Source organism: Nyctereutes procyonoides, unplaced genomic scaffold (genome assembly GCF_905146905.1).
Source record: "Nyctereutes procyonoides isolate TBG_1078 unplaced genomic scaffold, NYPRO_anot_genome, whole genome shotgun sequence".
Lineage (NCBI taxonomy): Eukaryota > Metazoa > Chordata > Mammalia > Carnivora > Canidae > Nyctereutes > Nyctereutes procyonoides.
The window spans coordinates 10198801-10226635 of NW_026575031.1; the positions used below are offsets into that span (position 1 = coordinate 10198801).

The 27835-nt window shown below is 40.8% G+C and overlaps 2 protein-coding genes across 6 annotated transcripts in view; one reads left to right on the top strand and one right to left on the bottom strand.

Annotated features, from left to right (window-relative positions):
• The window catches only part of WDR76 (WD repeat domain 76), a 57329-nt gene extending 43719 nt beyond the window's left edge, over positions 1 to 13610 (top strand). For both annotated transcript variants that reach the window (XM_055316738.1, XM_055316739.1), the window contains exons 10-13: positions 3754 to 3971; positions 5188 to 5340; positions 7026 to 7079; positions 11659 to 13610. In XM_055316738.1, coding sequence (XP_055172713.1) covers positions 3754 to 3971; positions 5188 to 5340; positions 7026 to 7079; positions 11659 to 11914 — 681 coding nt within the window. In that variant the 3' untranslated portion in view covers positions 11915 to 13610. The remainder of the gene's footprint in view (positions 1 to 3753; positions 3972 to 5187; positions 5341 to 7025; positions 7080 to 11658) is intronic.
• Positions 13611 to 14085: 475 nt separating this feature from the next.
• FRMD5 (FERM domain containing 5) overlaps positions 14086 to 27835 on the bottom strand; it is a 312961-nt gene continuing 299211 nt past the window's right edge. For 2 of the 4 annotated variants that reach the window (XM_055316879.1, XM_055316882.1), the window contains exons 11-14: positions 25854 to 25928; positions 25265 to 25333; positions 24235 to 24341; positions 14086 to 17698 (exon numbers count right to left, since the gene is read on the bottom strand). In XM_055316879.1, the coding sequence (XP_055172854.1) occupies positions 17121 to 17698; positions 24235 to 24341; positions 25265 to 25333; positions 25854 to 25928 (829 nt within the window). In that variant the 3' untranslated portion in view covers positions 14086 to 17120. The remainder of the gene's footprint in view (positions 17699 to 24234; positions 24342 to 25264; positions 25334 to 25853; positions 25929 to 27835) is intronic. The other 2 variants (XM_055316881.1, XM_055316880.1) reach the window with 2 other exon arrangements.

The window sequence follows — 27835 nt, forward strand, 5'->3', positions numbered from 1 at the left end:
TATCTAGAAAAACGCTGGTAAGTGTGGTGTCAGAGATTACTGCCTATGTTTTCTTTTTTGGAGTTGTATGGTTTCAGATCTCACATTTAGGTCTTGAATCCATTTTTAATTGATTAATTAGGTTTTTTTTTTTTTTTAAGATTTTATTTATTTACTCATGAGAGACACAGAGAGAGAGGCAGAGACACAGGCAGAGGGAGAAGCAGGCTCCATGCAGGGAGCCCAATATGGGACTTCCAGGATCACGCCCCTGGGCAGCAGGGAGGCGCTCAACTGCTGAGTCACCCAGGCTTCCCCCTCCATATTTGTTCTTTCTCAAGATTGCTTTGCCTATTCGGGTTCTCTTATGGTTCCATACAAATGTTAGTATTACTAGTACTAGCTCTGTGAAAAATGCTATTGATATATTTGTTGATAGGAATTGCATTGAATCTATAGATTGCTTTGAGTAGTATGGATATTTTAACAGTATCGGTTTTTTCAATCTGTGAGTATGGTGTATCTTTCCATTTGTGTTATCTTCAATTTTTTTGATCATTGTTTTATAGCTTTCAGAATACAGGTCTTTTATGTTGTTGGTTACATTTATTCCTATTCTTTTTGGTAGATTTTTAAAAATATTTGAGAGAGAGAGAGAGAGTTCGGTCAAGGACAGAGGGAGAGGGAGAGAAAGTCTCAAGCAGGCTCTGCACTGAGCATGGAGCCTGATGTGTAGGGCTTGACCTTATGAACCTGAGATCACAACTTGAGCTGAAACCAAGAGTCAGATACTTAACCAACTGCACTCCCAGGCACCCCTTTTTGGTGCAATTGTAAATGGAATTGTTTTCTTAATTTCTTATTCTGCTACTTTGTTATTATAAAGTATAACATTAATTTTGTATCCTACAACTTTCCTGAATTCATTTTTTATATCTAATAGCTTTTTGTTAGAGTCTTTAGGGTTTTCTATGTATAGTATCATGTCATCTGCAGAGACAATTTTACATTTTCCTTACCGATTTGGATGCCTTTTATAATTATTTTTATCTGATTCTTGGGTGAGGACTTCCAGTACTATGTTGAATAAAACTGGTGAGAGTGCACATCTTTGCATTGTTCCCGATCTTAAAGGAAAAACTCAATTTTCACCATTGAGGGTGATGTTAGGTGTGTATTTGTCTTTTTTTTAAGATTTATTTATTCAAGAGGGAGTGTGCAAGTGAGCAGGGGGAGGTGGCAGAGGAAAAGGAAGAGAGAGAATCCTGAAACAGACACTGTGCTGAGTGCAGAGCTTGATGCAGGGCTCGATCCCAGGAACCCTAGATCATGATCTGAGCCAAAATCAAGAGTTAGCATCTCAACCAACTGAGCCTTCCAGGCAGTATATACCTACCTGTTCTGGACATTTCATATAAATGGAATCACACAATTTGTAGTCTTTTGTGATTTCATTCTTTTACATAACAATGTTTTCAAGATTCATCCATGTTGCAGAATATGTCATTACTTCATTCCTTTTTATGGATGAATAATATTTCACTATACAGACATATCACATTTTACTCATCCGTTCATTAGTTGATGAACATTTGGGTTGTTTCCATTTTTTACTATTGAAAATAATATCGTTATGGACATTGATGTACAAGTTTTGTTTGAACATACACTTTCATTTCTTTTGGGTATATATATACCTAGCAGTGGAGTTGTTTGATCATATGGTAACTCTGTGTTTAGTAGTTTGAGGAACTACCAAACTGTTTTCCAAAGTGCCTTCACCGTTTTACATACTCATTCACAATATATGAATATTCCAATTTTTCCACACCCTTGCCAGTACTTCTTGTTGGTGACTATAGCCGTCCTAGTGAGTATGAAGTCTTATGTCTATGGTTTTGATCCTCATTTTCCTAATGATTAATGATGTCTAGTGTCTTTTCATCTACTTATTGGTCATTTGTATTTGTTTAGAGAACTGTTGATTTCTCTAAATGTTGGATTTTTTGCCTAATTTTTAATTGGGTTATCTTTTTAGTATTGAGTTGTAAGATTTCTCCACTTTTATATTTAAAGTTAGATTTATTGAAGTGTAAATTATATACAGTAAAATTTATTCTTTTAAGTGTATGGTTCTATGAGTTTTAACAAATTGTCTACACCTATGCAACTGCCATCACAATCAAGATATAGTAAATTCCTGTCACCTGAAAAAAATCACCTTGTGACCCTTTGTAGTCAGTCCCCTCCCCTTCCCACAGTGCCTGACAACCACTGATATGATTACTGTTCCTATAATTTTATCTGCTCCAGAATGTCAAATAAATGGAATCATGTGGCATGGAGTTTTTTATGTCTTGCTTATTTCACCTAACATAATATTACTAAGAGTCATCTATAATGTTGCATGTGTAAGTAATGTGCCCCTGATAGTACTGATTGAAGAATTACCTTGTGTTAGGCATTATCTAAGAGTGCTTTATATATATTGGTAAGCCTTATCACACACTATGAAATAATGTTATCCCCACTTAACATTTGAGAAAACTGAGGTAAAGAGGTTTGTTGGCTTGCTCAGGGACATAAATGGCAGTGCTAGATTTTTCACTTTGGTCTGACTCCACTGCAATTAAGCTTCTGCACTTAACCATTGTAATATACTGACTGAATACTTCTGGTTTCATTTGGAGCTTTTTTGGTTGTACATGCATTGTGATGCCTTTGGTATATTAATTTGTTAATCTCAGTTTGTAATAGTATATGCAGCTTTTTATTAAAAGTAAAAATCAGCAATTAGTGATTCAGTGTTAAGAATTGTGGCTAAGTATACTTCCAAAAAGTACACATACACTTATAAGCATACAGATGTAGATTTTTTTCCTTTGCAATAATGGATTCATACATATACATACTTTTTTGCAACTTGCTTTTTTTCCCTTAGTAGTATGGACAGATTGTAGTATAAATTTACCTCCTTCTTTTTAGCAATGCATGGCATTTCAAAGTTGAGATGTACCATCATTTATTTAAACAGGCCTCTTTTGGTGAACATTTAGGTTGCTTTTGTATTGCTATTTTAAAAAAAGTATTTTATTTTATTTATTCATGAGAGACACAGAGAGACAGAGACATATGCAGAGGGAGAAGCAGGCTCACTGTGGGGAGCCCAATGTGGGACTTGGTCCCAGGACCCCGGGATCAAGACCCGAGCCGAAGGCAGATGCTCAACCACTGAGGCACCCAGGTGTTCCTATTACAGGCAGTCTTTCAGTAGGCATCTTTATATATATCTTAGATAAATTATTGGTTTAGAGGGTATAGGCATTAAATATTTTAATAGGTGTACTCTGACTAGTCAGAAATTTGTTATTTATTTATTTATTTATACTTCTACCATGAGTAAATGATATGGCCATATGACCATATTTTTTTGGAGTTGGTTGGCAAAATTACTTGGTATTTTAAGGTATTTCAGTTGGGTAGTATTCAGATTTAGTTCATTTCTTATTAAGTGACACAGAATAGATCTGCAACTGAGGTTGATTGGGTTTAAGAGATTTGGCATGTAACCCTGACATGAGTGGATCAGCCATTTGATTGTTTTGAGGACTCTCATAGCTGATCAGTGTCTTAGTTTCCATCTCTATAAAATGGATGATCATTTTGCTCTGTGCTTTCTGCATGATGATGGGAGGATAAATGATATTATTAGGTAAAGTGCTTTATAACTTTTTACCAAAGAATTTATGCGTTGGTTGTTATTTATATCCTTAGGTATATAGAGATGAAAGAAGTAGCTTTTCCTCTTTTGACTTCTTGGGAGAAGATGCCTCCACTTTAATAGTAGGACACTGGAATGGAAATATATCACTGGTAGATAGACGGACACCTGGAACTTCTTATGAGAAACTTATCAATTCTTCTTTGAGAAAAATAAGAACTGTTCATGTCCACCCAGTGCATAGACAGTATTTTATCACTGCAGGATTGAGGTATGTTCTTAATAAAGTTTTGTGATTTAAGTCTTTTAAAATTAGGAATACTGTTTTTTTATTTAATTTTTAAAGATTCATTTATTTATTTTAGAGAGAATGCAAGTACCTAGAGGGGCAGAGAGATGGGGGAGAGAGAGAGAATCCTCAAGCAGACTGCCTGCTGAGACAGAGCCTGATGCTGGGGCTTGATCCCAGGACTGTGAGATCATGACCTGAGCTGAAACCAAGAGTTGGACATTTAAAAGACTGAGCCACCCAAGTGCCCTGAAGGACTACTATTGTAGTTTGGATGTCAAAGACATTTAACTTTTGTGATACCCATATAGCTAAATAACTTCTTTCCATACCAATTGAGGTTTTATTGAGTGTGATTTTTTTTAAAAGAGTTTCTTTTGAAAAAAAAAAAAAGATGCTTTTACCTTTAATAAGTAGTGAAAGTATCAAAAGAAAAGCATTTTTGTTTTCCTTGGCATCATATGCATTTACTTTTTTCTTTTTAAGATTTATTTATTTATTTATTTTTTTGAAAGAGAGCACAAACGGAGGAGGGACAGAGGGAGAGGGAAAAGCAGACTTCTGCTGAGCAGGGAGCCCAATGTGGGACTGGACCCCAGGACCTGGACCGAAGGCAGACGCTTAACCCACTGAGCCATGAGGGCACCCCCATATGCATTTTTTTAAAAAAAAATTTTATTTATTTATGATAGTCACACACACACACAGAGAGAGAGAGAGGCAGAGACACAGGCAGAGGGAGAAGCAGGCTCCATGCACCGGGAGCCCGATGTGGGATTCGATCCCGGGTCTCCAGGATCTCGCCCTGGGTCAAAGGCAGGCGCCAAACCGCTGCGCCACCCAGGGATCCCCCCCCCCCATATGCATTTAATTCTAGTCATTTGAGAAGAAAACTTGTAAAAAAAAAAAAAAAAAGAAAAGTATATGTGACCTAGAACTTGGCCTGTGTTTATTTTTTTCTCAGGTGAGAAAACCAACTAGAATCTTGTTTCTCTTTACCCACTGGTTTCATATATAATCTGTAGTATGGGATTTTTCTGATATTTCATTTTTTTTAACTATACAGTGTTTGTAAAATTATTACAGGTCAGAGTCTTCTTCAATATAATGAGTATTTGAGCATCTATGTTCAGCACTATTCAAGAGCTGCTTACTACATGTACTGTGGCAACACTGAGAATTATTCCTTCTTTTACAGGGATACTCATATTTATGATACAAGGCACTTGAATCCCAGAGGAAGCCAGCCTTTGATTTCCTTGACTGAACACACAAAGAGCATAGCTTCTGCCTATTTTTCACCTCTTACTGGTAACAAAGTAGTGACCACATGTGCTGATTGTAAACTGAGGTAAATTGGTGAGATAGAAATGTGTTAACAATCTGTAACTACTGTGTCAGTAAACCAGTAGCTTTGTTTACTACTGCTCCCTATTAAATTGCTAGTATTATGTTTTGTAGCCATTTCTGTCTGTTCCTGGACAAATAAATAACCTATATTTAATGGTTTTTCAGCAGTTTTTAGGTCTGGAAATTTCCTTGAGATTGGCAGGGAAGGTCTGTAGCTACTTCAGGGTTTAGATGTTAGGCTTCCCTTTCAGCACTGAATGATCCCAGAAGTCTCAGTAAAATCAGGCTTGTGATATATAGCCTGTGAAGAAAGATGATTTTAGAATAGTGACAAACTCTTAGGTTGGGGATAATGGGATCTATCCTATATGTGAAGCGCTGAGTAGAAATTACACAGCCCCAGGCCATGGGCAGGCAGAAAAGATAGCAATAATAGGGCTTCTGTACAAACCACTGGATATTGTTTTATGGTTTTAGCTTTGGTACCTTTCTATAGCTACTTCCTAAAAATGGCTTTAAAAATGTAATATAAACCAATTGAACCAAAAAAAGAAAATTATGACAATAAAAAATATGGGGAATGTTATGTAACCACAAAGGAAATTACTTTGTTCTATAATCCCTGATTTTGCTTAGCATAGTAAGCATTTGTCATTTATTTTTTATTTATTTTTTTAAAGATTTTATTTTTTTTATTCATGAGGGACATATAAAGAGAGGCAGAGACACAGAGGGAGAAGCAGGCTCCTCACAGGGAGCCTGATGCGGGACTTGATCCCTGGACTGGGATCATACCCTGAGCTGAAGGCAGACACTCAACTGCTGAGCCACCCAGGCATCCCAGCATTTGTCATTTTCCATTGGGAAAAGCATGGTCTTCAGTTTGTGACAGGTGTCCAGTTAGTTTCTAGTAAAATCTATGAGCGTTACCAGGTGGGTGCATTAAGAGATTTAGTCACCAGGCAGGGGCAGCCCAGTGTCCCCTTTCTACCCATACAGTTTGCTTTGTCTCAAAAGTTACGTATTGTAACCCTGCTTATTCATTTGCACTGCAGAGTTTATAATAGCTGTTAGTGACTTGGCTTTCTATTACTATAATTAGGCAATAAGTTATAGGTGCCAAGGAGGAGGTAGTGTGATGTGGTTAGTTTCTTTTTGCTAGGGTACCTGGTGGAGGCTTCTGGACTTTTTGAGCTACTCAATAAGAACTCCTCCCTTTGGTTGCTGGTTAGTCATACTCTTGGTAGCATTTGGAAATGACACTGTTCAGTCCCTCAACTAATGAATTTCATGGGGAAATTGCTCGTGATATGTACATAGTATGTTTTAGGTTATTTGTGCATTTTCAGATCACATCTCTCTTAAACGATCTATATTACTGTGAATCTGAATATAGAATCCAGATTATCACTTTATAATGTGCATTTTAAATTTGGGGTAATAGTGTTTAAATAAGTTATTTCTACACCAAACTATAAAGTACTGAATTTTACAGTATTTCTTATAATTTTTGTTAAATGTATGAGCTGAAGTTTATTAAAGCCTGACCTTATATATTTTAAAATAGCACTGATATTTAATGTCATGAACCAATGAAAAATATGTTAAATACACTGATACTCTTTCAGAAAATTTTTAAGAAGCAGTAAAAAGAGTATTAAGTTGTTCTTGATCTTTGTTTTGCAGAATCTTTGACAGCAGCTGTATATCCTCTGAGATTCCTCTGCTCACTACCATCAGGTAGGTTTCTGTATGCTGAATAATGTAGACCCTGAATTGATTATTAGCTATCAATTGGAGTGCATGCATTAGACATCTGATTGTCAAAGAGATGTAGTAGGTCTGAATTTTTGTATTGCATTATTTAAGTGTCCCAGGTTGCTAGTTTCTATCCTGTCAAGAAGGATTCTTGCTTCCATGTTCCCTGTATCTTTAAAGACGTTCAATCTTTTTTACTCGTGGCTGTTCTTTGCAGTTGGGGTGGTTATTTTTGGCTAAGGTGAAGGACTTTATTCCATCCTGAATTACTCATGTTCTTTTATTAAGGAAGATTGAGGCCATCTAAAGCTCTTTTGTTTGTACCTATTTGTTGTGGACTTAAAGGGTTTCCTTAACTTACCATTTACTTTCTCTGGTTACCTTCTTTTTGCATTTGCTACTTTTAATGTATATATTTTGCAATCAACTTTAGTCAGTGCTTTCTTCCTACACATCCCTCTTTATCAGTATTTATGAAGTTGGGAACAGAGGGTGCAATATATGTTGATTGTTTCTTAATTCATTTTATAGTTATGGAGGATACATTTAAGTGTGTTTGCTTCTTATGAATTTTTCCATCTTCATTTCCTTTTTCAAACTTTATGTCCATCAAACATTGATTCTTCCTTCTCTCTCCCTTCCAGACCTTGGCAACCATCTTTCTACTTTAGATATCTGTGATTTTAACTACTTCAGATACTTGAAGTGAGTGGAATCACAATATTTGTCATTCTGTGACTAGCTTATTTTGTTTGACATGGTGTCTTCAGTGTTCACTTATGTTTTAGCATGTGACAGGCTCTCCTCCATTTTTAAGACTTCATAATATTCCATTGTGTGTAAATACCACATTTTCTTTATCCATTCATCTGTTGATGGTCATTTGGGTTGTTTCTACAGTGCTGCAGTGAACACGGGTGTGTAAATATCTCTTCAAGATCCTGCTTCGAATTCCTTTGGATATATACCCAGAGGAATTTTTAAATTTTTTGAGGAACCTCCATATTGTTTTTCTGTAGTGACTGCACCATTTTACATTCCTACCAGTAGCACACCAGGTTTCTAATTTTTTTTTATAAAGAAGATTTTATTTATTTATTCATGAGAGAAGAGAGAGAGAGAGAGAGAGAGAGAGAGAGAGAGAGAGAGAGGGAGGAGGCAGAGACACAGGCAGAGGGAGAAGCAGGCTCCATGCAGGGAGCCCGATGCAGGACCCGATCCCGGGTCTCTAGGATCAGGCCCCGAGGCGAAGGCATAGGTAAACCACTGAGCCACCCGGGCTGCCCTTAAATGTGTTGTTTTTTTCCATTGTGGGGCTTGAACTCACAACCCTGAGATCAAGACCTGAGCTGAGATCAAGAGTCAGGTGCTTAACCGACCGAACCACCCAGGTACCCCTCTAATTTCTTTTTATGTTCATCATTCTGCTCTTTAATTGGTGATTTTTTAAAAGATTTTATTTATTTATTCATGAGAGACAGAGAGAGAGAGAGGCAGAGACGCAGGCAGAGGGAGAAGCAGGCTCCATGCAGGGAGCCTGATGTGGGACTTGATCCCGGGTCTCCGGGATCAGGCCCTGGGCTGAAGGTGGCACTAAAGCGCTGAGCCACCCAGGCTGCCCCTAATTAGTGATTATTTAAATAGGTGTGAGGTAATATCGCATTGTGGTTTTGATTTGCATTTCTTTGTTTTTTTTTTATTTGCATTTCTCTAATGATTTGTGGTGTCAAACATTTTTCATATGCTTTTTGGCCATTTATCTATCTTCTTTGTAGAACTCTCTATTCAAGTCTTGCCCACTTTTGAATTGGGTCATTTTTGTGTAGAGTTGTAGGAGTTCCTTATATGAACCATATATTGAATATATGATTTGCAAATATTTTCTATTATTTTGTAGGTTGCCTTTCGCTGTAGTAATTGTTTCCTTTGGGGCTCAGAATTTTTGAGTTTTATATAGTCCTGTTACTTCTTTTTCTTGTCCAGTTGATTTTCATGTGACTGTTCAGAATGTCCTCCTTATCAAATTCTTGTTGGTGTCATGGTGGTGCCTCACATGTAGGATCTGGCTACCTGTGCATTTATGAACACCTGGAATTTAGATCAGTCCTTCCAGATTTCCAGTAGTATGTTGGATAGAAATGGTAAGAATGGGCATCCTTGCCTTTTCCCTGATCTTTGAGGAAAAGCTTTGTCTTTAACAATTGAGTATGATGTTAGTTGTGGGCTTTTCATATGTGGCCTTTATTATTTTGAGATAGTTTCCTTCTGTTCTAGTTCATTGAATGTTTTTATCATGAAAGGGTATTAATTTCATCAAATGATTTTTCTGCATCAAATGAGATGATCATATGGTTTTGTCCTTCATTTTATTAATGTGGTATATTATATCAATTAAGTTTTGTAAGTTGAAACATCCTTGAATTCCAGGGATAGATATAACTTGGTAATGCTGTTTAATCCTTTAAATTTGTTATTGAATTCATTTTGTTAGTATTTTGTTGAGGATTTTTGCATCAGTATCCGTTAGGGATATTAGTCTGACATTTTATTTTCTTGTAGAGTCCTTGTCTGATTTTTATATTAGAGTAGTGCTGGTCTCAAGTTTGCAAGTGTTCCCTTCTCCTCAGTTGTTTGGAAGAGTTTGATGAGCACTGGTGTTATTTATTTATTTAGGGGGAGAGAGACAGAATGGGGGGAGAGGCAGAGGGAGAACGAGAGAGAGAATCTTAAATAAATTTTACTACTCCCTAAGTAGAGCGTGATGTGGGGCTCAGTCTCACAACACTGAGATTATGACCTGAGCTGAAATCAAGAGTTGGATGCTTAACTGATTGGGCACCCAGGTGTCCCTAGGTTAATTCTTTAAATTTGGGGTAGAATTCTCCAGTGAAGCCATCTGATCCTGAGCTTTTCTTTTTTTGAGAGTTTTTTGACTGCTGTTTTAATCCCCTAATTAGTTATATGACTATTTAGATTTTCTATTTCCTCATGATTCAGTTTTGGTAAGTTGTATGTTTCTGAGGATTTATCAATTTCTTCTGGGTTAACAAATCTGTTGGCATATAATTGTTCATACTGTTCTCTTATAATCCTTTATATTTTTGTGACATAAATTATAATGCTCCCTTTTTCATTTCTGATTTTTTACTTGCGTTTTCTTTTTTCTTTTTTTCCTCCTTGTTTCTTAACTGGATGAGGGTTTGTCAGTTTTGTTGATCTCATAAAAAACAACTGTTTTTGGGCAGCCCAGGTGGCTCAGCGGTTTAGTGCCACCTTTGGCCTAGGGCGTGACACTGGATATCCGGAATCGAGTCCCATGTTGGGCTCCCTGCATGGAGCCTGCTTCTCCCTCTGCCTGTGACTCTGCCTCTTTCTCTGTGTCTCTCATGAATAAATAAAACCTTTAGAAAAAAAAAAAAAGCAAAACTTTTTTCTATTGTTTTTCTATTTTCCATTTCATTTAGCTCTGCTCTAATGTTTATTTCCTTTCTTCTGTTAAATTTTGGTTTAGTTTGTTTTTGTAGTTCCTTGAGGTGTAGTGTGTTGATTTTGAGATCTTTAAAAATTTTTTTTAAAGATTTATTCATTTTAGAGAGCAAGTGTGAGTGAGTGGAGGAGCAGAAGGAGGGTGAGGAGAGAAGCAGGCTCCCTGCTGAGGCAGAATCTGACATGGGACTCCTTCTCACCACCCTGAGATCATGACCTGAGCCAAAATCAAGAGTCAGACACTTAACCGACTGAGCTATCCAGGTGCCCCAAGATCTTTCTTTTTTAGTGTTCACTGCTATAAATTTCCCTCTATTGTTTTCATAGCTTCCCATACATTTTGGTATGTTATGTTTCATTTTTCATTTGTTAAATATTTTCTGATTTCCCTTGTGATTTCTTCTTTGAGCCCCAAATGTATTTTTTACTTTAAAGTTGTATGGAATATAAAATGATTTCAGGGTTTTGTTATCAAGGGAATACAAATACGAGATTATACATTCTAGTAAAATAGATTATACATTCTAATAACCTAGATTATGTATTTCTTCTAGGGTTTCTTCTATTTTGTATGTATAATAAAAGGGAGGGCAAGGATTCCATTGAGCTAGGAATTAGTGACTAAAAAAGGTGCTATTTTAAAAAAATATTTTATTTATTTATTCATGAGAGACAGAGGCAGAGACATAGGCAGAGGGAGAAGTAGGCATCCTGCGAGGAGCCTGATACAGGACTCGATCCCAGAACTCTGGGATCACGACCTGAGCCAAAGGCAGACGCTCAACCACTGAGCACCCAGATGTCCCAAAAGGTGCTATTTTAATAGACAGTGACCATTCACTGAGCACAACCACTATACTTGGCACTGGACATACAGAAGTGCATAAGACAGCCTCTTTGTCCTGATTTTTCATTTGTATATGAAGGATGAGACTAGACTAATGATAACTTAGTAACTTAAGAGAAGAAACTTGGCAGAGAAAACCAGCATTTAGGAGCAATGCTTTTACCCTCTGCCCATTGCTACCTTGAGTTATTTAACACTATCCTTTAAAACAATTTTTTTTTTCACTAGGCATAACACCATCACTGGGCGATGGCTGACTAGGTTCCAGGCTGTGTGGGACCCTAAACAAGAAGACTGTATCATAGTTGGCAGCATGGCTCATCCACGACGGGTAGAAATCTTCCATGAGACAGGAAAGCAGGTGCATTCGTTTTTTGGTGGAGAATGCCTTGTCTCTGTGTGTTCCATCAATGCTATGCACCCAACTCGGTATATTTTGGCTGGAGGTAATTCCAGTGGGAAGATACATGTTTTTATGAGTTAAGAAAGTTGCTGAATATTTGGTTTAGCAACACCAGTTTGTTCAAATTAATCACTAAGGAGCCTAGTAACTCATGTGGCTTGGTCTGTTTTTAATATGTTCTATTTAGTGAATATAAAGTTGTTTTATTAATAAGAACTGTGAGCAGAATGTACACAGTTACATACTTACATGTTTAGTAAGGGAGAAGCCTTTTAAGTTGTTTCTGTAGGTTGGGAAAGAATTTGAGGGGAGGCTGTGATGCCTTCAGCACTTTTAGTATGTTGAGAAACTCTAACAGTATAAATTACAAAGCTTTGAATGATCAGTATTAAGCATTTTTTTTTTGGTTTAATGATATGGTTTTGATTCTGTAGTGATGTTTGGATTTGTGGTTTATTTTATAGTTTGGTGTAAATATTTCTAGACTCATACACTGGAAGGGATCCTGAAAAGTCATCTAACTTTGTGATTTTGAAACTTAATTTTTTTAATGGAGAACTCTTTTCTCCCCCTGCCTTTAATTAAATCTTATGTGAAATCCCAAGATAATTGTTGAGAAGTGTTAGTTCACTTGGGTAGGGGCCTGGGTCTTTGTGTGCGGACCCTTTTACCTCCTTTTGATGACTCCTGAGACATGGCCAAAGTATTCTAGAGGTTCTAGGAACCGGGTTTGGATCTGCCTGACCCTTGTAATCCAGTGTGAGATTGCCTTCAGACCAGTGTTCTCCAGATTGTGGTTTGTAGCTATCCACATGAAATCAAGTTATCCACGACCAGTCTTTAAAAAAAGGAAAAGGAAAGAAATAGTATAGAATAAGTGTTGTTTTGTGAAACTTATAGTGCATACATATATGTAAGTGTATATGCATATGTATATTCTGATGTAAAACATATGTCTTTATTACTGTGGTAACTATTGTGGGTCATGGTTAAAGAAGTGAAAGCTCCTGCCTTAGAAGGTCCCAGACACCCTTATCTGTCCCTGTCTTTAAATTCTCTAGAGATTCATTAGACTGTTAAACGAATGCCTTCATTCCTAATTCATATTGGGGGAAATGTTATGGAAAACCACTTTTGGCATTTTATCATAAAATTTTTTTTTCAGAAGTTAGGGCAATATGAATGAGTTTGTTGTTGGAAGAGTAGCAACTAAGTGACATTAACTGTGTGATACCACCTATCTAACTTTTTTCACTGCCCTTCATTGCCAAAGTACTACTGAAAGACAGTTGTAAATAGTTTTTAGCAGTATGTTTGAATTTTTTTTGGAAGGTTTGAATTCTAAGAGGAAATATCTTCTTAAATTGTATATCAGAAATAAAGTGATGTCGTTTCCTTCTCTGTAATTAGAGGCCAAGTCTAATTTTGAGGCCTAGTTTATTAAGTAGGTTGTGTTTATAAGTAACGAGTTCTCTATTTTCTTGATGATAGGAACAGGAATTGGTAAATGAAATGGAAAATTAGTTTATGAAATGGAAAGTAAAGCTAAATGAGGCTGACTTCTGTTAAACTGCCCTAGAGATAGTAAATGAAGCCTTTAGGCTTCCTTTCCCTTTTCTATACTACTTCATTTCACATGTTCTAAAACGGCTACTTCTGTGAGAATTGCTCTTTTTTTAAGATATTGAAAAATACTCTGGTTGAAATTAGTACCATCATTTAAGCTTTGAGTACTTGGTAATTGCCTGGTTTCTGCAATAAATGTTAGCAAATTCTTGATGTTTCTCACTTTTGTGGTTTCTTTCGCCATTTTAGTTTCATAAACTGTGCTATTTTGTATAATTTCACTTAATAGAGTTCTGTCTTCTTGAGGCAATGCAGGAGGGAAGGAAGGATAGTGAGTGGGGACTTGTTTCTTGGTGATAAGCTCTATAATGGACTAATTGTATAAATCATCTCTAAAATCATTTCATTATTACAGCTTCTGAGTTCTTAATAGTATTTATTTGGGTGGAGGGACAAGGATAATAGATGGATATAAACCAAGATTCTAGTCATGAACAGTAGTCAGCTGTATAAATCATCTTTTTATCTACACGTTGGTAACTTTAAGGAGGAAAACGTGAGACAAGCTGTAAGTTAAAAAAGAGTCCACTCTTCCATGATATTTAAATATTTATTTAATTTTAAAAATAATTTTCATGGCACCAATGATTTTATGCTAAGTATACATACTGCATATGTAGAAAAAAGTACATTGCTTTGAAGGAAAATGTAACTTAGAATTTTTGGCACACGAAAGGTTAACAACTATACTTCTTAATGAAACTAAGAAATTCACATTTGCAGGTAGTTTACCTTCTACTGCTTAAAGATGCAGTACACTATTCTTTAGTAAGAGTTTTATTTCCTCTGATGGATGAAGCTATGGAAACCGTTTTTTTTTTTCCTACAGTGAGATCAAACTAATTTTGAGAGAAAATGGGAGACATAGTGGAACACAGTAAAACCAGGTTAAAAATTTGAACAATGTTTAATGATGGGGAGATACCAAAAAAGACTAGTCACCAACAAAGAAGGTTTGTTATTCAAGCACTATTTGAAAAGCAAATCGAAGGAAACTTTACTATCTGTATTTTCTGGGGTAAGCCCTGGAAAAAAGTAATCCAAAAGTTCTGTTCAGAGAGCGAAATCCAGCTGTTGGAAGTGGTATGGGCTGTTGTATTGTTAGAACTCTAGACACAAGTAACATACCAGGAAATGGAATACTGCATCTTTCTTTAACATGAATATGAAAGGTCAGTGTCAAGGCTATCACTCACTGCATAGAAACACCATATTCTACAGACTGAGGTAGGAACACTACACTAAAAGATAATCTGCTATGTTGCATAAGACAGTAGATACCCAGGTTAAAACCAGCCCCCTATCTCCTGACAGCCTTTTCATCTCCAAGTCTACTTTTCACTTCAGTCTTACACTAAATAAAGCCTTTCCTGTGTAGATGATAAGTGGCAGTGGCTAATTGGTTCTAAGTGATCCCAAATTTTTACTAGAATCTCCCTCAGTTTGTCTTGTCACTTGGTAAATATAGATGTTTGTAATTCTGCCCAAATTGTTGCTGGTATGGAAATGATCAGACATTCCTCTTCCATTCTTAGATTCTGGCCGAGTTTTAGCATTTTAACACTTGATCTTGCTCATCTTGGCATCAGATACCTCTTTGCTGGTTGGTTGGTCAAGCACCCTTTAAACAAGCAACCCAGTGCCTCCACTGGGAAATGGTCCTGGATCTGTAGCAAGTCAGGAATGGGAGCAGAGCTGGCCCTCTTTCTGCTAACATACTGTAAGGAGATTATTGTCTAGATCGGGGTTGGCAAATTATGGCCTGTGGTCCAAATTCAGCTGTCTATTTTTATAAATAAACTTTTATTGGAACACAGCCACACTTTGTGGATGGCTGTTTTTGTGCTATAACGGCAGAGTTGAGTAGTTGCCACAGAGTATGGCCCAGAAAACCAAAATAAAAAAAAAATACTACCCGGCACTTTACTGAAGAAGTTTGCCAACCCTTGGTCTAGATGAAAGGGCATTTACAATTACACAATCCACTCCCCCTGTCCCACGCCCCCTGTTAATTCCACAGCTGTTATACTCTGTACATGGACATGATTCTGTTATTTCAGGGGACAAACTAGGGGAGAGAAAATCTACAAGTGACTCATTCTGTTCTGTATTTGGGCTGCCCAACATCACAGGATGTTAGCAGCTGCTCTACTGTTGTGTGGGTCCCAGGAATATATCTACTGACCATCCTTAAATGAGTCCTCAGGCCCCAGATGACTTAGAAATCTCTCCCTGAGATGAAAACAAGATCTTGTGAGTGGTTGTTTAGAGCTGCAGAGCTTGGGCCTTAGACCCCCACACTCACCCTTCACATGCTGTGCTTTTGCATGCTTCCCTCAGCAAGGATGGCAAATGCTTTCCTACAATTTTTATTTTCCTGATGCATAGGATGACCCTAGGGGGCAGTATTTCTACATCTAAGTGTTGGTCTCGGCCACATTCACCTTCTTTTCTTTTGTAGGCATCTTTTAGTTTGCCTATTTAAAGAGATTCTTTTTCCTGGTCCCTTCCAAGGCTGTTTGTTGATCTTGGAATTCTATTTTCTGAAGCTTTTCATTCTCAGGATCAGTTTCTTTCTTGCATCGTTTAGTTCATCAGGCTCTATTTTCTTAATCCATAAAGTAAAAACAAAATATGAATTGATAAGAAAATAACATTTGTTGTTAAAATATAAATTAAAATAGTTTTTTTTTTTTTTTTTTGAGGGTGGGGAGGTTGTACAAAATAGGTACTTCTCTCTGAATCTCAATAGTTTCTCAGGTACCTTGGCTCTGGTTTCTGTTAACTACACTTTGTCCAACATTTCTGATAGTCCTGTCTCTGGCACCACTGAATTCAACTAACATCTCTGGAGCACTATAAAAGTCTTGAGGTTCTTCAGGAAAAAAAATCACAGAAGTCTAATAAGTTCATTGTACAAAACTCATGGTGATGCCCACTAGGATCTAGTCTAAGGGGACAGACTTACCCCACCCCTGCTGCTGCTTCTGCTGTAGCGGTGGTCCCTTCAGATGCCCACTCTGCTCAGATTTGAAAAAAAAAAAAACAAAAGGAAAAGAAAATCCAACTCAGACCATCATAAGAAGCAACTTTCCATTTAATCATTCTACATGGATGTTTACTTTTTAAAAATCTCTGTCTGGCAAGAAAACCTAGATAGTTCCCATTGTCCAGAAACCTGGCCTGCCCTACTGAGGCTGCACTGATGAATCTACTGGAGTCCAGTAGGAAAGCTCCTGCAGAATATAGAAGACAACTCTCTAGACTTGAACTAGTGTCCCATCTGCTAGGTGACACTACTGCGATAATCAGTAATAGTAAAATAAATTTTTATTTGATACTTTGAAAATAATATACATCTATGAAAAATCAAAATTCAAAACCAAAAATTATCCTGCAAATTGGGATGATGAGAAAAAGAGTCGCTGAGCCTTTCTTGAAAGAACCTCTGAAGGAAATGAGTTTTCCCAGTTTGTTTAGACAGGGCATGAGCCTATCCTTTTTTTCTTCTGGGAAATGACCCTCCTAGGCTGTGGACTTTGAGTCATGAGAGGAGGACTTGGTACATGTGCCGATGGTTCCGCGATGGGTCCCATTGCTGGGAATGGGTAGCCGGGCTCCTTGGTCCGCCTGGCTAGTTATTGGGAGGAGTCATGCCTTCTCAGGTGTCAATGAGCAGGCTCACCACTGAGCGGATTTTGCAGGCAAACCATCGCCTGAGGGGACAAAAGTATTGATAGTGGAATTGTTCAAACTCGGGGGTCTGGCGGATATCGCGGAAAAAGGCAATGTCAAGGTCAGACTCGGTAAGGATGATCAGGAGGAGGAGCAAAACAAAGAGGAGTCCCATGGTCACAAGGAGCAAACGGAGGACACTTAAAACAAACTTATTCACCTGTTCCTCCTCTGGCCTGCTGTGCCCCTGACACAGGGCCCTCAGCTCTCCCCCAAGGGCTTCCACCTCTGCAGCAGTTGGAGTGCTGGCCTCAGACTCCTTCTCCTCTTCGATGCTGCAGGTGGCCCCATTGATCTGCCGGGAAAGCAGCATCAGCTCCAGACTGTGCTCGGCCACAGGGGTGGGCAGCACACTGTCTGCAGGGCTGTAGGCTTCGTCTGCAATCACAGCGACTCGCTCATTGCTGTCTGCCCGGCTGCTTCTCACGTGAGGCAGGAAGGTGTCCCCATGGGAGGAAGAACGCACTGGGGTAGAATGGGCACTATCCCGTAGGGACTCTAGGCCTGGAAAGGCAAAAGGAACATGAGTAAGCTTTCTGGGTCCCAGTGCACACTTTGCTGTTTGGTGGAGGGAGCACCCATTCTGTTTTATATGGTTACTAACATTTTGCAAGGAAACCCTGCTGCACAGCCCACATGACCAGCAACAGTAGCCACTGCACTGTTCTGATGTATCAGGAAGAGGTAGGAGAAGCAGCAGACAACAGAGTGACCATGGTTGAAGTGTTTTGTTTTTTCTTTTTCCTTAGGGTTTTGTTTTTTTTTTTTAAAGATTTATTTATTCATTCAGAGAGAGCGAGAGAGAGGCAGAGACACAGGCAGAGGGAGAAGCAGGCTCCACGCAGGAAGCCCGATGTGGGACTCGATCCCGGGTCTCCAGGATCACACCCCGGGCTGCAGGCGGCGCCAAACCGCTGCGCCACCGGGGCTGCCCTTCCTTAGGGTTTTGGCAAGATTTGTTAAAGATTCTACCTTTCTGGCTTTTGATATTCTGGGCCTGGTTTAGCCCCAATTAAAAGACTATCTGAATCACTGACTAGCCCTGATTCAGATTCAGGCTGGGGCCACAGTTGAGGCCACTCAAAGAGGCCACTCTTTTAAAAGGTGACAGTTGAGGGAGGTCAAGTGTCCCTCATGGGCTGAGGGCTTTGAAGCAGGAATGGGGAGGAGAAAACTATTTTGCTTCAGTGGGCCTCATCAAATACTGATTCTAGAGCTGAGTGTCCTTCTAATAACCCAGCACGCAGCTCCTTGAGTTCTTGAGGTCATCTTTTGGATTGCTACAACTGCTGTCTCTCCAGCTTCCCTCTTGTAGCTGTCCTGATTTTAGGGGATGAGAAAACCTGTCTCCTCTTCCTTAAGTGGTCTCTGATGGAGAAGGGGAATAGCCTTTGGCTAGCTCCCTTTCTTTTCATCTTAGAATGAGCAGGGTCCATAATAGGCTGACAGTTCCCCTATCTTTACACACTCTAGAGTGCAGAGTTGTCTCTGAGAAGATCTTGTTGGGTCAGGGTGGAAATTCTCTTACATCTGTCAGGAGAAAGGGTATTCTCCCTAAAACTACCCATTATCTCTTTACTTTCTCAGATGGAAGGAACATTTTTCTCTTTCCAAGGCTTACTGTCTGGTAGTGAAAAACAGGAGCTGGTTACTCTGTCAACCAGTGGCCACTAGGCTCGAGGATGTGGGCCCAAAGTCACTAAGTATGGCCCACATCACAATGCCCCCAAGGAAACGGCTTCTTGTTTCAGGTTCAATGTCTGCTTTTTCCATTCTTGGCTATCTCTGATACTCGCTGCCTTTGTGGCCAGTGTCAAGAGAAGCCAGTCCCCTTCCGTTGCTCTGAAATTGACCCTGACTGCTGCAGACTGAACCAGATTCCCACCTATGTAAAGTCTGACCTAACTAGGGCTGATTAGGGAGTTTTTCAGTTCAGAGCTAGCTTCAGAAGCCCAAGGGTCTCTTTTAAAAGGTGACAGTAACCTTTCAGGAGTAGTGAGTTTCATTTGGTTCTCTTAAATGTATAGCTGTATGTACCCAGGCTGCCTGCCTGCCTGCTTGCCTGGCCTGCTGGAGCCCATTTCAGCATAGGTACATTTAAAGATTCTCCAGAGAAACAAACCCTGGAATCTGGGTTATAAACATTTGGGTTGGGGTGGCAACAGCAGCCCCCTGTTATCCACCTGTATTCACCATTACCACACCATCAGTATATTTGCTACAGCTCTCAGCTTCTGCTTTTAGGAGCTCCTTATGGTTCTAGTTTTATTTTGTTTTATCTTAAATTTGTATAATATTTTAAACTTTTTTTAAAATTTTTATTTATTTATGATAGTCACAGAGAGAGAGAGAGAGAGAGAGAGAGAGAGAGAGAGAGGCAGAGACATAGGCAGAGGGAGAAGCAGGCTCCATGCACCGGGAGCCCGATGTGGGATTCGATCCCGGGTCTCCAGGATCGCGCCCTGGGCCAAAGGCAGGCGCCAAACCGCTGCGCCACCCAGGGATCCCTATTTTAAACTTTTTAAAGTGCTTTCATTTTACCTTTCCACAAAGTTGTGAAGGCAAGAGGTTACAGAACTTGCCTAATGTCATGTGGTTGGCTGGTAATGGCAAAGGCAAAGACAGACTCCAAGCCTTCTTTTGTTTCCTGATGCTAATGATCATGTAGTTAGATTCTGGGCCAGGATGAATTAAGTCTGCAGCCTACACCTACCTTAGATTTATGTCCCAATTGCCCAAGAAACTATAGTGCAATAATATGAAATTAAGAGTCTGCCCCTTATTCCAGAGCTCTTGATGCGTGCGCCTTTGATCTCTCCCCCCTCCTAGTTTTTCTCCCTTATTCCTGTATTTGCATAAGCCGCACGAGGGATATATAGCTGGTAATATGTAATGAGTCCCTGATAAAATAGAAACCTTTAGGCCCTTATCACACATGTGTTGGCTCAACTCTTCCCACCCACTCCTCCACCTCGCTTCCTCTGGAACCTCAGCCCCCACTGCATAGGGCTCCTCATACCCTTTCTAGAGGCTGTCTCCTCACAAAGACAGCTCTGACCACCAGATCATCCAAAGTATGACCAGCTTAGCTGCCAGAAGCTACTTAGTGTAAACTTAGTTTGGCCTACAATTCAGCCATAAGCTTGCTGGGAAAGGAGAGAGGCAAAGCCTGTTACATCAGAGAGAACAAACCAGAAGGACATCAGAAACCACATTATAGTAAGTTCATGCTCTCAGTAAATAAGATAATGGATATGTATGCATTTCTCATAGATTGCTTGACAGACAAAATTACTCAGTGTTAGTCTTCTGCTCCCTCAACAAACCTCACCTATAAGGTTATTATTCCTATGTCAGGCTAGTTTTGTATAGAACTTCAGGTTCACTAGAAACCACCACCCCTTCATCAAACCCGTTATTCTGGGATGGACAGGGTGGGTACCATGGGTGGGAGCTTGCAGACGGCACACCAAAACAGTTTTGTGTTTTTTTTTTTTTTACCTTGGACGTGTTCCAGCTGATTCCCTTGCCCAGAGGGGGCTCTCTGTGGGCCGGGGGGCACAGTGGTCAAGAGCCTACCCTGGAGCCGGGGCCCCATCCTCAGGATGCGCACACTCAGTGGCCGAAGGCAGTGATTAGTCAACCGGAGCTGAACTCGAACTCTGGTGTGAATTTTAATCAGACTCTTCCCCATGGTGGCTCAGGAAGGCAGGTAGTTCTTCAGTGGAAACCAGCCAGGCAAAGGAGATTCAGAGGGAAAGGGTAGAAAACCAACTAGGGACAAAGGATTTTTGCTGGTCTCATGCCATGGCAGCTCCTTCACAGTGCCTCCTGTGCCGGAGAGAGAATGTCAGCTCTGCGAGACAGAGGCAGGCTGAGCTTCAGGGAAGGAACAGCTCTGATAGGCTAATGTTATCAGGGACTGGATTCAATCGTCAGAAGCACTTAGAGCCATAAAAAGTAACAGCCTATGGCTGTTTTCCGGAGGCCCGTGTAAGGACCCCAGGTTTCTCAGAGACTAAGGTACAGAGGGCAGAGAATAATCCCACATGGTAGGGAGGATCACACAGTGCCAGAAATGCAACATTTGGGTTGGGTGTCTCTAAAGTGTGAGGTGGCAGCTCTAGGGCTAGAAATGGGCTGTGTCCCATCCACTGGGCTGTAAACAGCCCTACTGCTGAGTGGAGCCCTACAGGGCGCAGTGGATAAAAGGGATCAACACACCTGAGCATCCTCTCTGGCCAGGCCTGTGTTATCAATATGTGGTATCTTGGCATCTCTAAGAATAGAGGGGAGGGCCAGTGTATAGTCATCTTTTTAATAGTCCCAGCTCATTGGAATTATATGGTTTCATTCAACTTGTAGTATTATGTTAATGTTTTTGCAATTTTCCCATTGCTTTTAGAAGTAGCAAACAAAGCTTTCCATCTGGAAAAGACAAATAGTTTCTGTGATGTTAATTTATGTGCCATATGGACCACAGGAAAGACAGTTGCTGATGGAGCAAGAACCAGTTTCAAATGTCCCTAACTTCCTGGGGAGTTTTGGTGGTTAGTGCCCTTCTTCTGAGGCCTCCATCATTTCCCTCTGAGCCCTTCCCTATCTGGTTAGGTGTATAGTAGGGGGGTCAGCTGTGTTTGCTGGGTGAGATGGTGTAGCTCAACTCTCTGGGAAATAACCTGTTCTTTATCTCCCTTGGTTTGATAATCCCTGCAGTGATAGACCCACTTAAATGCTAAGATCAATCCTCCCACCCCCCATCCAAACCAGATGTCCATCTACCTCTCCTCACTCTGAGCATGTTAGTGTCATTCCCGGTGAGGCAGTTCTCAGCTTCTACCTGTGCTGTCCTGAATCCAATGGGTTCTGGGCTGAGGGCCATGACTGGGGATGAAGGCTGTTCCTGTCTGCTGGCAGCCTCAGGCATGGGGTGTCAGTAGTAGGTTGGCTTGCAGAGTAGCACATAGGAACCTGCTGTGCTATAACCTGCCAGGCGTGAAGTTCAGTGGGGGCTGAGATTGTGAGGGTGTGCCTTGGCCCTAGAAGTCTCTTCTCCAGTAGCTTCCTTGGTGGCCTTTTTCTGCTGCAACCTCTCCTGGCATATTACAAGCAAAGAGGACTATTTCAGATGCTGAGGAGTCTACTGATGCTACAAAGGGAGGTTCTGGGAGGATGCTGGACGCACAGCCAGAGCTGGTTGGGAACTGAGGCAGCTTCATAGCTTGTCTTAGGAGAGCTCAAGGACTGGTTTTCCACTTCTCAGTTGTTTTGCTAACCCTGCTTGGCAGCTACTACAAATGAGTTGTATCCCCACATGGACAGCCTGTCTTCCCTTTTCTGGGAATGTAGGTTTTACTGGATATTCTCCCATATGCTGGAAAACAAATGCATGAGGCTTTTCCCTATACTCGTATTAGTGCCAGCTTCCTCCAGAGGATGGCCTTTTCTCTGAGAGGACAGCTGTCCTGACTTTTTACAGGAGCTTTGGGGTGAACCTGGTGGCTCCAGACCTCAGGATGGATGGGAAGAAGGGCCACAGGAAGAGGAGAAAGTTGTTTCCTCAAAAGAGAAGACATTCTGCTTTCCTGAGATGAACACCCAAAAGAAGAGGGACAATGAGAGCTGTGCTCAGTTTTCCTGTTCAACCTAAGACCAGAGCAAAAACCAGGGGACTATGTCTGTTGACAGACCTCAGTAACTTCATACTTTGCATCATGACTATACTTCATAGTTCATAAGGCACCCTTCCACACCCACACCCCACTCTACACTGGGGGCAGCAGGCTCAGAGAGTTTAAGCAACCTGACCTAGAAAGTACATGGCAGAGCTCTGATTTCAATCTCATCTTTGACTTCCTGACCAGGCCTCTTTGCACTGTGCTTGCTGCCTGTCCAATAAATGCTTTAATCTTTTTAAAGTACCTCTGTGTACATCAGCTTCCTCACAACCTATGGGGTATGCAAGAAAGATATCCCTGTTTTACAAATAGAACAACTAAGATACTCAAATTATTAAGGTACCTGAGGTGGTTGCCCAGCCAGGATTCTTAACCCCTGGACTGTAGTTGTATACCAGGCTTAGGTAATGCAAAGTCAGTGACACATAAAATCCTAAACACAAACCCATGATCCTCAACAGGGAAGTAGCAGAATCAGGTCCTTCCTAACCTAAATGGTTCTTTATTTTCACTAATCAGCATTCCCACAGAAAGGGCAGAGTCTTCCATTTTCCAGGACAGATTTGAAGCAAACCTGCTGCTGTTTGCTGCTACTTGAGATCTTCTGAGGTCCTACAAAAACATCTTTGGGAGTAAAAGCACTGAACTTTATACCTGTATCTAGCCTGTGGGGCAGGTGAGTCGATGGCAGTGAGAGAAATATTCTATGAGTCTCCTAACAATATTCACTACCCAGGGACTGGAGAGATATCAGGCTCAGCTATTGCACTGTCTAGTGAAGATTCATAGACTTTGTCTCTTCCCTGCCATGACCCACCTCCTCCAAAGGGAGGGTAGGGAAGACAGAGGTGGGACATGTTAGATTTATTTCCTGAGATCATGCTAAAGAATTCAAATAGCAAGAGGACATATTGCTCCCACTGAAACAGGAGATAGTAGCAGCTGTTGGGATGCTTCAGAACTAAGTTTTCATTTCTTGGTTAACTGCCTCAGCTACCCTGATCATTTAAACTGTGGAGACTAGGATGATATGAAAAATAAGTGAAAAGCCTCTTGATGGAAAGCAATTTCAGAACTGCATGGAACCCGGTAGATGCAACATAACGTAGTCTCCCGAAGGTCTGGCCCAGCACTCAGATCTAAACTCCTTCTTGGACTATAGCTCAGCAGGGGCTGGGTGGGATTACCCTTTACCTAAGATGGCAGCTTGTGTTCCCAACCATTGCATGAAACTTTCTCCCTTCCATTGGAGAAAGGTATTCCTGTCTCTAATGGAACTTCTTTTCAAGGTCCCTGAGAGGAACTGGTCCAAGTCAAAATTTAGGAACCCTGTGGTCATCTCCAGAGCTTATTTATGCTCACCTTCCATGATGGAGATGTGAACAGCTCTTCTCCGGGTCCTGGGGACGCTGCTCAGCCTTGGGCCATGGGTTATGGAGGGACAGCTGCGGCTGGGAACCATCCCTGCTCTGAGGTTAAAGAAAAAGAGAACTTCATTAATTCAATACACAGACAGATGTGGTCAAGACTCAGAGTTGTGAACTAGCTGCTAGATTTGCCTAGCTTTGGTAAGTTTTATTTTATTTATTTATTTAAAAAAAATTTTTTTAATGCCTGCTTTTTGTCTTTAATCCCAAGATCCCAGTTAGACACACTGCTTCAAACTTATCTGCCACCTCATACCCTATACCTACCTGGACCTTGCTTTTGCAGCATTGGTACCACTGGTCTCTGGGCAGGTTTGTCAGCGAGTAGAGCCCCAGCATAAGCAGTACTATGGAAAATGTGCTTGAAAACTGATATAGCAGCCTCCTCTGACTTCTGACCGAGATTGCTGGTGGCAGGGAGTGCCGTGTGAAGGTGGTAGTAATATTCCCATTCCTAGAGATCAGGCTGGTTGGTGAACCCTAGCTGTCTTGGCCAATCATATTATTTCTGGATCTTATTAGGTATAGGAGATATGCATGATGTACAGTTACACATGAAGCAAGGATCTCAAAACTATTTTAGACCTAGTGTGATAGGGCTGTGGAGCTCTCCCTGGCTTTCTGTAATGGATTGATTCCAGAACTAAGGATATCTTGCAGTTTGGACATGTCCTCCATGGTCTATGACCACTTTCAGGATTTAGGAGAACAACAGAGTAGTACTTAGGATGTGGTACTGGGTACTACGCCCTACCTTGTGTTCCATCAAGGCTCAGAGATACCAGGGTCATACTCTTCCCTATACCTTTAGCTGAAATGGATCTCTTCACCTTCCTGCCGTGTTCTCCTTACCCTTTTGTGAGCCAGTGTGTTCAGAATCTATATAATACTGATACTGCTGCCTTTTTGGAGCTTTTGGGATCTGAGCGGGAACTGGTTTTGGGGGGAAGTCTGTGGCAGCCTACCTGTGTATTTCTGGTGGCTCTCGTTTGATCTTCGCACTTGACTCCATTACTTCCTTTGCAACTCTGCCACTATAAATAGTACAATAAAACAAGCAGCAAGGGATGAGACAGTCTTCTAGCACTGGGCTCCTGTCTAAGATTTCAGATACTTGGATGAACTGGAAAATGGCTTCTTTGGCCCGGCCCTTCCCAATGTTTAGGTCACTAAGAAAGGCTTGCTTGCTGGGGTAAGTTCTAAGATGTCCTGACAGCTTATCTTAGAGAGTTCTCTATCTCTGGAGTCTTTGGGATCTTCTATTTTCATTTAGAAATAATTTCTCATTGTCCGGCATGTTCCAGAAATATTGCAAAAAAAAAATCCTTACACAGACATGAAAAGAATCACTGCTACAGTTCTTATTTCACTGCTACTGTGAGGGCAGAAGAAATTGTGAATGGGATAGGAGACAGGAGAAGTGGATGGAAACCTCAGGCTTTTTTGAAGGTTCCCAGTTGCTTTGTTTTCAAGGATAAGGACCGCTGAGCCACTGTTCTGAAGAGAAGGGTCTGAAAAATAGGTCCATAACAGTTACTTACTGTCACTATTTACCTGTATCGGAACCGGCTCCCTTTAAAGAATAAATTGCTGCTGGACACTGTGCGGACTTGGCTTGACTTCTCCAGCCTGCAGCAAGGCAAAGTCCAGTGTGACACATGGCCTGCAACTGCCTCACAGGCTAAGGCAGCGCATTCCCAGCTCCTTCCAAAGGCTACTTGACAAAACTCTTCAGGAAAAGGCCCCTCACAAGCCCAGCTTGTCTGAGTTTCCTTTAGGACCTGAGAGCTTGCTCACAGCCTTAGTGCTGGGGACATTCATATTGAAACTCATTTTCATGTCAGGAGAGTGAGGGTTCCCGAAGAGTGCCTCATGGGGCTTGCCAGGGGGACTGAAAATAAATATTAGGTATGGTGGTCTGGAGGAATAATAGGATATCATTCATCAAATCTCAGGCCACTCGTTAGCTAGTGTGGACAAGTTTCTTTTCCTTTCTTAGCTTTGGTCGTCTTATCTATAAGATGATGGAACTGGACTACTTGACCTCAGGAGTCCCTTCCAGTCCTAGTATTTGATGATTCATGTCCATATCTTGGGTAATTGTGGGTGGAGAAGAGAGTACAGGCTGCCTTTCCTATTTCATCTCCCTCTTGGAGATTCATAAAGTATGTTGTATTAAAGACTCTGAGAAGTCCTGAAATGAACAAACTAGCTTAACTTTAATACAAGGTCCATCATTTGAACTTGGAATCAATCCCCTTCTCCTAGTAAGCCTATTAACATCACTTTCAAGGCTGTGGACAGCTGATGTGGAGGCTCTGGCAGGCCATGGGCACTGTAAAATATCCTCTTAGGTGACTTCTCTGATCCCAAATGGCCCTCTCAGAAAAGGAAGCTGGGCAGAACTGCCCAGAGTGAAGCCTCCAAAGACTTGACTCAGCTCACAGCATGCCCTGAGGTGCCTGCAGTGCAGATCTAGACAGGAACCGATCTGGGTCCGAAGCCTCTGTTGTGAGCAGGTCACTATTTAGGGAGCTGTCCCCAAAATCCATGAATAGCAGTTCTCGGGAAATACCATCCTCACCTGTCTTAGGGCTCTGTGAGGCTTTAAGTTTCCTGGTCTTCTTGCCTAAGCATGTCCTTGAGTCTGGCCTGGCTCCCTTCAAAGTACTAGGCCAAAGGCAGGGCCAGGAAGCTGCACGTGAAAAGTGCTCAGAGTGATACCAGAGTGGCTGCTACTAAGACTTGGCACAGAGTGGCTGCTACTAAGACTTGGCACAGTTAGGGATCTGTAGGCTAGAGGTTCTTAACACTTAATAAAGAACATTAAATAATCATTGGGAAAGTGAAAAACAGTCTCAGTTCCCAGTGTGGATGTTGGTAGGGCTAGCTGGGTATGGGGATTTATTAATGGAAAGACTCAGAAACTGAGTTTGGTCACTGGTGCAGAAGCACAGTTCTGTTCCCATGACACAAATAGAAAAAGGTCTTCAGAATGATGCTGACATGTTTTCTTGCCTTACCTTGGAGAGCTAGGGACTGAACAGGAGGGGAATTTGACCACGCGAAAGTCTTTTTCTCCTGAAGGAGATGGAAGAAGCCCACTCAGGTTATAATTCAGGCTGCCCATTCAGCTCATCCCTGATTCTGGTATCAAATGCATAGAAATTATGAAGCAATTCAGAAAGCCTGCCTGAGAAACAGACTCTGGGGCTGCGGCCCTAGAAGAGGGAGGACCAGTTCTGCCAGCCAGCATCACATAGCAGCCAGCATGCGGCAGTCTTTTCACTGGGGAGGAGAATGGTGCTCTTCCAGCTCAGAGCAGTTCTGCTCTCTTCAGGATCCTTGAGGTTACTGGAGGTAGACCTATGGCCTGTTAGAGGCGGATTATACCACAAACTTTGTCTTATATTGTCCTGATTAAGATACAGCTTATTAAAGCATAAATCATTGTATTCTATTTTTAAAATGAGACCAAGGGTTTTAGTAAAACATCCTTTATCTGGCATCACCCCAGTTTCTCAGTGGGCTATTTC